We start from the raw sequence: 12975 nt of genomic DNA on the forward strand, positions 1-12975 counted from the left end.
CGCGAAATGCTCCCGTAAATGCACCACACAGCACTAACGATCACATGGCGAATACACAAGCACACTACGTAGCAGCACACGCGAGCAAGCAAACGTACGATCACGTTTTTCTCCAAACTGCCGTAGTTCGGATAGTTGACGCGCACGGTGTCGCTCATCCTGCGCGAGCACTTTTAGATAGTGCGTCTCAGCCTGATCTTATGAGCCGCCGGCTTGCTCATAGATTAGCGCTTAAATGCGATGCGATTAACATCGCACTTATCGGAGCGGGAAATTCGAACATCCCGGTGACAAAATCGGTGCGTGGCAACATTTCATCACGAACGAGCCCGTATGAGTTGAGCGCCGACTTTTTGATAGTAGACAACTTGATAGGGAATCTGCCAGCACATGACGTGAACGCGAATGATTGGCAAATACCCTCGAATTTTATGCTTGCTGACCCCCAATTCCATAAGTCGGCACCGTTAGATCTCATCCTCGGTGCCCGGCATTACCACGAATTCTTTCAAAGTGGGGCACAACATAAAATCTCGTCAGGGCTTCCCGTCCTCATCGAAAGTGTGTTCGGATGGGTCGTGAGCGGCTCAGCATCGTCTTTGAATCCTGCTGAGGAAAACTCGAATGCAACATCCATCGTTTGCATGAGCACTCTAGAGGAATCGCTCGAACGATTCTGGAATGTAGAAGAGTTGCAGGTTAGAGATTGCTACTCACCTGAAGAGCAACTATGCGAAACACTTTTTAAAGAAACCACCCAACGCGACGATTCGGGTCGGTATATCGTCCGTTTACCTCGACAGCCTGACTTTAACGTGAAGTTCGGCCAGTCCAAGGCAACAGCATTGAGACGCTTCGAATTGCTGGAAAGGAGGCTGGAACGCGATCCACAACTAAAAGCGGACTATCATCAATTCATGAAGGAGTATTTGGATCTCGGTCACATGTCGCCGATAAATGTTGGTAGAGAAGAGGAACAGGCCTACTATTTACCACATCATCCCGTTTTTAAATCATCCAGCTCAACAACGAAACTGAGAGTAGTGTTCGATGGATCTGCAAAAATGAATTCTGGTTATTCATTGAACGAGATATTATGCACCGGTCCTATCGTACAAGACGATCTGCTGGACATAATCTTACGATTCCGTACTTACAAGGTTGCGCTTGTGGGTGACATAGCGAAAATGTATCGACAAATCTTGTTGCATCCTGATGATCGTCGATTGGTTCGAATCTTTTTCCGTTTTTCACCACAAGCCCCGATGCAGATTTTCGAACTCAACACCGTTACGTATGGACTTTCGCCTTCATCGTTCCTAGCTACGCGCACCTTGCTTCAGCTCGCAGATGATGAAGGTGCTCACTATTCGCATGCACAAGCTGCCCTGAAACGGAACTTTTATGTAGATGATTTCATTGGTGGTGCCAATACAGTAGAAGATACTGTCCGTCTTCGCCAGGAGCTATCGGATCTGCTTGCGAAAGGTGGATTCGAATTGCGCAAGTGGACATCGAATCATCTAAGTGTTCTCAGCGGTTGAAGTGCTGATCAGGTCGGCACACAGTCATCGTTGCAGTTCATTCCCAATGAAACGGTGAAAACACTCGGTATCTCCTGGCAACCAGAATCTGATGAGCTGTGTTTTGATTCGAACGTTTGTGTTGAATCAACATCCTCAACGAAGCGATCCATACTATCAGGCATCGCGAAGATGTATGATCCGCTTGGGCTGATTGCACCTGTATTGGTCCGTGCAAAGTTGCTAATGCAGGAATTATGGCTGCTAAAATCCGGCTGGGATGATCCCGTTCCCGAACAGATCTACAACAAATGGACAACGATTAGTGATGAATGGCAATCTCTAGCTACGTATAAAACTAATCGTCATGTTCTTTTACCTAATTCACAAGTAGAGCTCCACACGTTCACCGATGCCTCCGAAGCAGCCTACGGAGCCTGTATCTACGCGCGTTGTGAAAACGAGGAAGGAGAAATACGGATCAGCTTACTAGCATCGAAGTCCCGAGTAGCACCTCTTAAACGCGTCACATTGCCGAGACTCGAACTGAACGCAGCTGTTTTGGGAGCCCATCTCCATCACCGGGTCCAGAAGGCGATGCAGATCGATAGCGTCGAGTCCTTCTTCTGGTCCGATTCAACTGTAACGCTGAAGTGGATAGCATCTCCACCCAATACGTGGAAAACATTCGTGGCGAACCGTGTTGCTGAAGTGCAGCGCTTTTCTCATCCGCGGCAATGGCGACACGTTCCTGGTTCCAGCAATCCGGCCGATTTGGTCTCTCGCGGCATGTCGGCAGCGAATTTCATCAAAAGTCGACAGTGGCACTCCGGTCCGGATTGGCTAGCTTTTCCTTCATCGTCATGGCCCAGCTCAAAGCCTGATTCCATCGACGGAGTGGATCTAGAAATCCGGCAGGTGAGTGCAAATATCGCTTCCACATCGACTCATCCATGGTTCGATATTTCATCGTCGTATTCTAGATTGGTGCGTATAATTGGGTACTGCGTACGTTTTACGCGTAATACTCAACTGAAGGCGCGCACACAACCATCATTACACCACAACGTAGCACCACTAAGCATCACGCCAGAACACTTGGAAGCAGCTAAAATTGTGCTTTGCAGATTAGCACAGCAGGATGCCTTCGCTTACGAAATCAAGCACTTGACAAAGGGAGAAGCCTTATGGAAGCAGTCATCGATACGCAAGTTAAGCCCCTTCATCGACGAGACGGGCGTAATACGAGTGGGAGGACGATTAAAGCTCTCGCAGTTGCCGTACCAATCGAAACATCCCGTGGTGCTTCCTAAACAGCATAAGTTTACTCGTCTCATGGCTGAACATTACCACGAACAACTTATGCATGCTGGCGGAAGACTTCTACTATCCCAGATGAGAGAGCAGTATTGGCCACTAGACGGACGTCGACTGGTGAAAAGCATCGTGCGGAATTGCTTTCGCTGTATTCGCCAAGATCCCGCATTGGCACAGCAACCCATTGGTCAACTCCCATCATCACGCATTACACCGAGCCGGCCTTTCTCCATCACTGGAGTGGATTACGCCGGACCGTTCTACTTAAAGCCTGCGCATCGAAGGGCCGCAGCTACTAAGAGCTACCTGTGCGTATTTGTTTGTTTCACCACGAAGGCTGTTCATCTTGAACTCGTGGGAGACCTCACAACCGCAGGATTCTTAGCCGCACTACGACGTTTTACTTCACGCCGCGGCCTACCGTCCCACATCCATTCCGACAACGGTAAAAATTTTGAAGGAGCCGAACGCGAGCTCAGGGAGCTTTTTCAGATGTTCGACGACGAGCAACAGCGGAACGTCATTGTTGCTGATTGTGCGAATAAGGGCATCACGTGGCACTTCACTCCCCCGAAAGCTCCAAACTTCGGTGGATTATGGGAAGCAGCAGTCAAAACCGCGAAAAGACATCTCTACCGGCACCTAGGCGGCACGAGGCTGTCTTACGAAGGCTACTGTACCGTGCTTCAACAAATAGAGGCAGCAATGAATTCCCGACCATTGTTACCACTATCCGATGATCCCGACGAACTAGCTGCACTAACACCGGCACACTTTCTAATCGGCACATCGATGCATGCTGTTCCCGAGCCGGACTACACTCAACTGAAATCGTGCACCCTGGATGATCTTCAGAAGTGGCAGCTGCTAGTGCAACGTTTTTGGAAACATTGGGCCACCGAATACCTACAAGAGATGCAGAAAAGTTACACACGGCCGGGCAGCAACAACAACAACATACTTACCGGCAGGTTGGTGATACTAATGGACGAATCTTTACCTACTACTCGTTGGCCTCTAGCTCGCATCATACACACTCACCCCGGAGAGGATCAGATCGTGCGCGTGGTAACGCTGAAAACCGCGAAGGGAATAATAAAGCGTCCGATCACGAAAATTTGCATCTTGCCGCTGCGCACCGACAACGAGGACAACACATGCTGATAGGATCACGGTTTTGACATCCGTCAAGGTGGGGGAGGATGTTGGAACATTGTTTTACTTTTTTTGTAAATCCTCCGACAGTCGACTTGTCGGAGGAGCGGATTGCGGCACACAAAAGATTGTTGTTGTGGTGATGGCAAGGGAACCAACTGTTCCTCAAAAGACAATAAATAGGGGGCGAAAAGGCTTTTTGCGCTCTCTCCATTTTCAAAAGCGAATCAACCGGTAACTATTAGCTGCGACAAACAAAACTTATCCGAAATTAAATCCGCGAAAGAACAGCAGCTTACTTAGGGAAAAATAAAAATTCCCGCTCTCGCCCAATGCTTCGTTAAGTGTCTTTATGGAAATAATTTATTATGACTTCTTCTTCAACTTCTTGACTTAACGATCCTGCTAGGTCACCTCATTGTAGTAGCATAGTCAGTCCTCACTAAGGGGGAACGGTCCGGAAGGGATTTAACCTTCGATCCTGCCATGCGAAGACCGGCACCGCTGTCACATTCGCCCAAATTGATTATGACTTATTTATATATTTTTGTAGTGAGCTCATCATTAAAAAAAAATCCAAGTGTTGGTTGGATGTATAGTGGGCTGTTTTTGTCTCTAATTATTCAAAGCTCTTGAGATTATCTCCGGTTGCTCTGTTTGAATTAATAATGGAAATGCTTGAATTACTAATAGCAGGTGACTAGCAGTTCGGAAATGATTATTTGCTGTATGCTTCTTGGCTTAACGAACTTCTAAGGTCGCGCCGGCCATCGAATGGCTTACTAGACTTGCCGATACCACTTAGTTGGATAGTTAGTCCTCACTACGGAGGGACGGTCCGGATGGGATTTGTATCCCGGTCTCACCGTGTCCAGCCAGTGCCGCTATCTCATGAACACCGGGCCATAGTGATGGGAAAAATCGCTCTCAAGACTGATTCGATCCGACCGATTCGGATCCACCTTGGAATCGATGGGATGGGATAGAAGGGGGGGGTGCATTGCGAACCAAATTGCGAATTCGCAATATTGCATTGCGAATAATCAAGCATTGCGAGGAAATACGAATCGCAACCGTCCCGTTTGACAGCGTTCGTGAAAAAACGTGCCTGATTTTACTGTAATGCAAACACCGCTTTAAATCCCAATCCCGGTCTCCAATCTTGACAGATCCGAATCTGGGATCTGGATTTTTGTTTTGCATCCCAATCCCTAAAGCATCCGAATCCTGAGGTATCCCAATCCGGATTACCGGATTCCAATCCGGAATTGGAATCCAGGCGATCCAAGATTTGGAGAAATAAATGAAATGTGCCGTTGACTTAACATAAACTTACAAAAATAAATACCATATTTTAAAACTGTTCTTCTCTCGGTGGAAAATGTTAAATATGCTCTGTAACTCCTTTCATTCGGGTAAAATATTTAACCACTGTTAATACAAATGTGCGGCAAACATGACTTAAAGCATGAAAAACGACACTCACTGGTTTGAAAATGAACCTCATGAAGTCATCAGGCCCTGACCTTGGATCCTAAATGTCCTTCTGGCAAGAGACGAGAAAGCCGAAATCATCCTCGAAGCTTCATATTGCAACTTGAACCTCTGTACGATGGAGTATACATGGGATAGAGGCAAAATAATGATGTTCCAGTTTTTTGGACCGTTCAAAGCTTCAAACTTGTTTGATGTTTGCCTTCTTTTCCCAGCAGCAGACAAGAATCTTTTCCAGACGAAGCATTTGAAATTCCCGAATTAGAAGACCGTAGCTCGACACTCCAGAAGGTATAATGCGAGGGCATTATAGAAAATATGTACCGAACTGTCGAATACAAATGGTGCCACCGACTCTCGGTGGACGATGAATTATTACGTCGGTGTTGCATTATGAACTACACACCCTGCACGGAGCGATCGGAATCTATTCGCTTTTTGTTTATTGTGGGGCTGCCAACAAGAACGAGCAGGACCTTCACTTGCTGTATCTTTGCGTCCTTTCTCCTATCGCCAGGACCGATGCAACATCTTTGCGAAAATACAGCAGCAAGACTTAAGCGCGCTCTACGCGCCGTACGGAGCAATCTTAAAGGGTTGTTTAGATTAAATTGTATCAGGTTGGTGGAAAATGGATCACTTTGTTTTTGGGAGGAGGAAGGTTGATATGTCGCTTGGTGTGTAGTTCATTCTTCATCGACCGGGCACCGGGCCACTGGTCAAACTCTTGCATTTTACGATGGCAACAGCTGACGGTGAAAGGTTGTTCATAAATTGTTGGTTAGTAGTGGGTTGAGCAGTCTTGCCCGTTTCTAAGTACGTTGAATTATTTTGGGTCACATTTAGCTGTGGTTAGCATTTGTGTGCTCGGGTCATTGCGTTAGGAGTTTTGTCTCACAAATGTCAGCTAATAATGTTGGTAATAAGGTTAAATAGTCATAGAATGAAGCGCATTTTTGACGGAGAATGCTGTACTAAAAAATATAAGAATGAAGTTGATATGAAAGAATATTATGAGAACTCTCCATCGCACCCAAGGATCGTAAGAATCGGTTAGGCCGACTACACAAAAGTCAATTAGGAGCATAAAAATCCCTGCATTAGACTAGTCGGAAAAATCAGTACGATCCAATAACGCATACCACGTCATAATTTACCCCATAAGCCGATCATATACATACATTGATATTGCAGTGTAAAGCTCTTCGAAAGCTTTATGACCGATCGTTCCAGGCAATGGTGGAGGATATTGGTTTGCTGCCCGGCAAATCATAGAGGTGTATGAAGGCGTATGCGTTACATTCGATACATCATGGATGCATCCAGCGAATGGCATCTAGGAATCGCATACGACAGGCTCTCTAAAGCCTGGTGCGGTGGTGACGTGCTCGTTAACGTTGATGCAACATGCCACAAAACTCAGCTGGGGGTGGTTAAGGATTTACTTCGCCACCGCGTGTGCCACCAACAAGTATTTTACGTTCGAGCGGTATGACCCAGGGCCCCCAACGCTCTGCACCTTGAACACTGCCCCGGGGCAGGAGAACGGTTCCGATAAATGCGCACACGGCCTCGCTCTTTTGAACATCCTTATTGATACAATACTCACATCAGTGTTGCATTGTGGTCGCAGGTGTTTTGGGGGTTTTGGTTCGAGTATCATATGTATATGCTAACATTGTATGCATCGTGCGTTTGCTGGTGATGCTTAATAAGGATTTACTGTTAGAGGGTCGGTTTTGTTGATGTCAGAATTGATAGGCTATCGTACCCGAGCAAACCTTCGCTGCATGTCGCTGTTTCAATGGTTGCATCCATTATGTACGTTCCCTGCTGTTTTGAAAGGGTAGGAACGATCGCTTAGGAGCTGCTGGTGCTGTCTGTGAGAGCACCAGCAGCTCCTATTGTAGGTTGAAATATGATACCAGTAACGATTTGGCATCGACGAATTTCTGTTACGAGTTGCTTCTGTCAACCACAACGGCAGGGTACGGGATGTTTTTGATGTGACTATTAGCGTATGATGAACTGGACAACATGTGTTTATTTGGAACATGACGGATATCTTATTTGTAATATGCCGAAGATTTAATGTTAGTCTATGTTGTTGGAAAATTAAATAGATTTGACATTTGACAGCTTTGTACGATACAATCTTGGGGCGGCTCGGTGGTGCAGGCAACAACGGCACCTCTCTTCATACGGCAAGACCGGGGTTAAAATCCCATCCGGATCGCGTACACCCAGTTGATGACTGACTATCCAATTACGTAGATATCGGCAAGTATAGTAAGCCATTTGATGACCGGGGTAACCTTAGTTAGAAAGGTCGTTAAGCCAAAGAGGAAGAAGAATAAACGATGTTCGCGAACATTCGCTTTTTAAAGTGAATGAAACACTTAAACCTTACGAGATGTACGGAAGATGTATGGACGTTCCCGGAAATCGAATGATTATTTGCAACATAGCGAGAAAACGCGTTTTTTTTTTAAATTGTCACACACTGGTTCTTTTCTTGTGCCATAAGTTCGCTTCTTAGAAAAGGTAGAACCATTTTGTAAAAAAAAAAAATAAAACACCGAAACGAGATGACGAACGAGTGGGAAAACACTTCATGACCTTCTAACATCGGCATCGCTTCTTCACCTCGAGGCAAAAGGCCACCTAGCTTTTCCGGCGACCAGCGGCGTACAGTGGGAAGCCTTTGGATACTTTGCTATTAGTTAGAAGGTTGGATGCTGCTGCTCTTTGAGAACGTTGAAAGGATGAGTCGGCAAAAGTAGACGCGCTTCAAGCAAAAGCTTTGTGCATTGCCAGTATTCCCTAGCACGTTTGCCGTAGGATGGGCTTTCTTCATTTGTGCAGCTTCATCCGTTTTCTTTTCGCGAGCTTTTTTCATTTCGTTGAGGTTTTTTGTTCCATTTGAACACGAACGCGGATGAGTGTGTTCGTGTTTCGCATATTTATTGCGTAGCTTCATGTTTATTATTTTTTTTATTACTGTATTTTGTTGCTGTTGTTGCAAAGTTTGCTGTCATATTATGTTACTTTGCTATGGGGAAAAAGGTCAATCGGAAGGGGGAGGATGTACCTTGTGGCAGTTACATTGATCGATCGAGCTTTTATTTTGTTTTTCACACCGCGTTTTTGGGCGGCAAGTATGGAGCATAATTTTCCATAACAATGAATATCAATGACTTTAGTGTGCTCTCGGTAGCAAGGAGACGAGCAAGAAAAAAACTTAATCAATTAATCATAATGAAAAGGGTAGAAAAGCACATCCCTCCTATGAGGAGGAAGATCTTAAGATTTAGCTTCTCTTTGTTGGATGATAATACATTCATTGCAAGCTGTGTACTGTTTCTGTTTAAGTGCTTAGAATTCTCGAGTTTGTAGAGTTTTTCTAACAAATAGCTCCTCCTCCTAGCTCCTTCAGTCTGTTTTCCGCTCAGCATAGCACCTGAGCTGGTCGAACACATAAGTGGCCAACATCTTAATCGAAGGATTGGTGTGAAATTTTCATGCCTATTTTGGGTTCGCAAAATCCATATTCAAACACCGGTCAGAAGAGGCTTTGCAATGCTGTTTTCTACACGGACGCTAGACAGCATTAGGCTTTAGTAGGGATGTTTCGGTTTTGTGGGTTTTCCGGTCAAATCTTTCTCGGATCGGCCAAATGTTGCCAAAATTGGTATTTTTGGTGTTTGTCGGTCGAAGTTCCGCATCGCCGGGGAGGACGACAACAACGGCGAAAAGCAGCAACTTAGATTAGATGTTTTTTTGTTTCGTCCAGCTGCTTTTATATCCCGGCCCGGGGTTTCTTAGCTCCTATTGACCGTGCTGAAATGGGAAGGAGATTGTTGTTTCGCCAGATATACCTCAAAGCAGTAGAAAGGAAGGACGCTTGTTTACCATAACATCCAACGGGCGCTACGTGAATTGCATCCGCACCATCCTTCCGGCCAAGCACCGGTGCGGAATGTTTCCACCTAATCCTACCGCACACTGTCCGGCCCTGGAGCTGGAGCATGTTGGTGTATATTGCCGCTGGCGAACGGGAGCAAATAATTGATGTTTGTTTATCCGACTGATAAGCAAAGTGGGAAGGAAAATCTTCCGCGGAGTAATTTCCTTCCCGTCGGACGGGCGTGGTTGTTGTGCAGCTTTCACCTTGCTCCCACTTGACCAGTGCGTTGTTACCATCTACCATGCCGTTCCTGGCATGGGACCTTGTTGTGGTGGTGCTGTGTGTGTGAGTTTATGGATGTTTTGCCCTGCTCTTCCGAAGACGAGGTATTCCACAGTCAGGACGTAAAGTTGACCACGCGCTTGTACCAGTGAAGCTGCATCTTTAATATTATATGGCTTTGTGATTAATCCATGACGGTTCTTCCTTCCTGCATCCTTGTCCGGTGTGCGGAAAAGGGTACTCCAACGGGGCGATCTATATTAGTGCTTCTGCTTTCTTACTGATTTTCTGGTTGGTGATCTAGAGTATCTAGATACTTATATTTCGTCTTGATTATTGAGCAACGATAAATTTGACAATTCCTGTGGAAACTGAAAATTTTGTTTGTTTGTTTTAATGAAGCAAATAAGAAAACAAATGTTTTTCTGCAATGTTTCGCTTATCATTTTGGCTGCACAAATTACTCAAAGTAAGCAACCTCGGCATCGATGACCGCCTGTATCCACTTCCCTGCAACCTGGAGCAAGCCCGGACTACCATAACCCTGGATAGGGCCGCAAAACGGGCTTAATTTTTTGCACTAATTCTTCTTTTGTATTGCAGGACGTTCGGCTGGTTTCCCTTTAAACCATGCTCCACACGAAATAGTCCATCGGCTTACAGAACTCGTTGTTCCGTAAGCAATCCAACCGCCTGGTATGATCCTTCAACAGTCTCAAAATCTTCGCTGCAGGTTTCAACCTGCTTGCGAATATCCTTCACCGTGTTTAATGCACACTGTGCCACCATCTTGATCTTCCGGTTTGTGTGTCCGACGTGGATCATCATGACTCAAGTAATTCGCTTCCATAGTTTCGGTGGATTCCACTTATTAAGTTCACTCGCCATTTTTTTCACTGTTTCCAAACACTTGTGACTTTCGAATGACGTATCGTTGGTTTTGATACGATAATTCAATCACGAACTACAAACGAAATGGCCAAGTGTCAAATTTATCTTGCACACGGTGTATAGTTGTTAGGAAAAAAGAAAAAAATGAACGACATCCTGTCCATTAGTTTCAGAAATATTTTACTCTGTCAGTGTTGGCTTACTTTTCTAGAATAGACCATCCAGATACGACGAGAAATCGAAGGACCTCGCCGAAACCGGAACGAAAATAAAGATGGTGGCCACAGCTGGGGAGATTGTGCACTTAAATTTTTAAAGCTGTCAGTATGTTCTTCTTCATGACTTAATGACTCTAAACTAAGGTCACGCTGGACATCGAATGGCTCACTAGACTCTTCCCGATACCATGAAGTTGGATAATCAAGTTCTCAATACAGGGGGACGGATCCAGATAGGATTTGAACCCCGGTTCTGTCGTATGTAGACCGGCGCCGTCGTCGCATGCAAAACCGGGCCGCCCCAATGTTAGTATGTTGAAGATGGGTAATAATGACGTTGTACTTTTATAACCATGGTAATTAAATGTCCGAGTGATTGATTTCTGAATGATTCCTTCACAATTTATTGGTTGTTTAAAAAAAGGCCACACACATGTTAAGGTTTTCTTTAATTTTTTTTTAAATCACTGAAGTTGACTTCCTATTTACTAATTTAGCATTTTTATATGAATACATCATCTCTCCAATCTATAGCACTAATTGATAGTGATCTTCTTCGACGCACCGGTCACCCACATAGTAGCTTTAAACAACTCATTATCTCCGCTACATTCACTGTTGACAAAAGCCCGAGCAAAGTTCGTTTTCTGGTCGATTTGGTTGCCTCGCTTGCGTAGGCTAATAATACTCATCATCAATCTCTTGCCGGGATAGACAAAATGGTGGTTTTCTTTCTCCCTTCGAGTCGGACCCCTCGCCCGGGCGAGTGTGTATTGAATGATTTCATGGAGCAACCAGAGCTTGCCGTTCCTTCCATAATAGATGAAGGTGTATGCGCGTGTTCCTGGTAGCGCTATAGCGGGTAGTGAGGTGATGAAGATCCTAGATCGGTGATAGAGGAGAATGGTCCTATCCCATACTTTGGCCAACGGTAAATAACACGCGTCCAAGGGTCAACAAATGAGAAAGAGAGCAAGAGTTGGTGGTGAATAGCGGCAGGGCTCTCCAACTTTAGCCTTAGATTCTGGTACCAGCATGCTCTGCCAAGCTGACAAAATTCCTGGAAGAATCGGAAGGAAGCTTGCAGATAAGAAAATGTCCCCCTCACCCTTCCTTTGGGGCCGCTGTATCGGTATCGGTAGTTCGTCTCTTGAGCGCATAATTTTCACCTAGCTTTTCTTCTTCACCCTTGCAAGATTGATGTGCGTTGTGTTCGATTCAGCAATCTCATCGATCCTTCCAGAGTGTATAGAATGCGAAAAGCTGAAGGAGATTTTGTTGCGGTGCGCTTAAATTGGTTGGGGTCGAAGTTGCAGGCATCGATGCCTGCCATCGTTCACCAAACGTCGCCGGTTAATGTGATGTCTCTTCGTTCAGGGGCGTGCTAATGGCGTCTCGCGAATTCGTTTGGTGGCGGAATGTATTGTGATAACTAGTTACCGGCTTAGAAGCCGGGGTTATCCTTCTTGCTTGGAGCGCACCATGGATTTAGTACAGCGAAATGCCCCTCACTCCACAAAATGTCACTACGCACTTTCACCATCCCATCCAGACACCCGGAACCGGATGATGATGATGATGCTGGTACACCATTGTCTTGAGGCGGATGGTGGCGGATTCTCGCCCATCACTGTATCGACTTAGGGCCGCGTCGCGTATTAATTATGCGGGTATTATTGTCCGCTTTATCACCGTGAATTATGACATAATCGGGGTTTCCTTGAAGGATGGATACGCCAGCGAATCAGATCCCAGAGTGTCGGTGAATGTGGCCCGTGCCGTGTTGGTGGATGCTAAGGTAACGCTAAGCCACGAGCTGAACAATAATAAAAACAATGTTCATCCTTCGAAGGTCTCATCCGTCAAACTGTGCTGGTGGGGATAGTCCCCAAGTAAGTTTGTGAAGAGTAAGATATCGTTTCGGCTATCTTGCAGCAGCAAGCAACCCACCGTGAATAGCTTTTTCTTCAAAAGGGGAATGGGAATCTCTCATCCTTTTTTGCACAAACACCACCCAGTGTGGGGTGGGGGCAGACTCTAGACATACCATGAGCCGATATAATATTGGTTTGGTGGTATCGGGGGTGTTGGGGCCTCCATAGATTCTATCATAAATCATAATGTAATAGCTCAATTAATTACGCATCGTGGAGTTGGAGCGCGCTAAGCCTGATTTTTTTCTCTCCTC

General features: G+C 45.6%; 3 protein-coding genes across 3 annotated transcripts in view; 2 read left to right on the forward strand and 1 right to left on the reverse strand.

Moving 5' to 3' along the window:
- LOC126563321 (multifunctional methyltransferase subunit TRM112-like protein) overlaps positions 1 to 12975 on the reverse strand; it is a 459819-nt gene that overhangs the window by 18769 nt on the left and 428075 nt on the right. The gene's annotated exons all lie outside the window — the stretch shown is intronic.
- Positions 1 to 12975, forward strand: part of LOC126561339 (GATOR complex protein Iml1) — a 295116-nt gene that overhangs the window by 4702 nt on the left and 277439 nt on the right. The gene's annotated exons all lie outside the window — the stretch shown is intronic.
- Positions 1716 to 4004, forward strand: LOC126560885 (uncharacterized). Its single transcript, XM_050216835.1, has one exon. The coding sequence runs from the start codon at positions 1716 to 1718 to the stop codon at positions 4002 to 4004; it is 2289 nt and encodes a 762-aa protein (XP_050072792.1).

This window comes from Anopheles maculipalpis, chromosome 3RL (assembly GCF_943734695.1).
Source record: "Anopheles maculipalpis chromosome 3RL, idAnoMacuDA_375_x, whole genome shotgun sequence".
NCBI lineage: Eukaryota > Metazoa > Arthropoda > Insecta > Diptera > Culicidae > Anopheles > Anopheles maculipalpis.

Coding starts and splice junctions, on each gene's coding strand:
- LOC126560885 (XM_050216835.1), top strand. CDS start 1,716: ATGTATGATCCGCTTGGGCTGATTGCACCTGTATTGGTCCGTGCAAAG.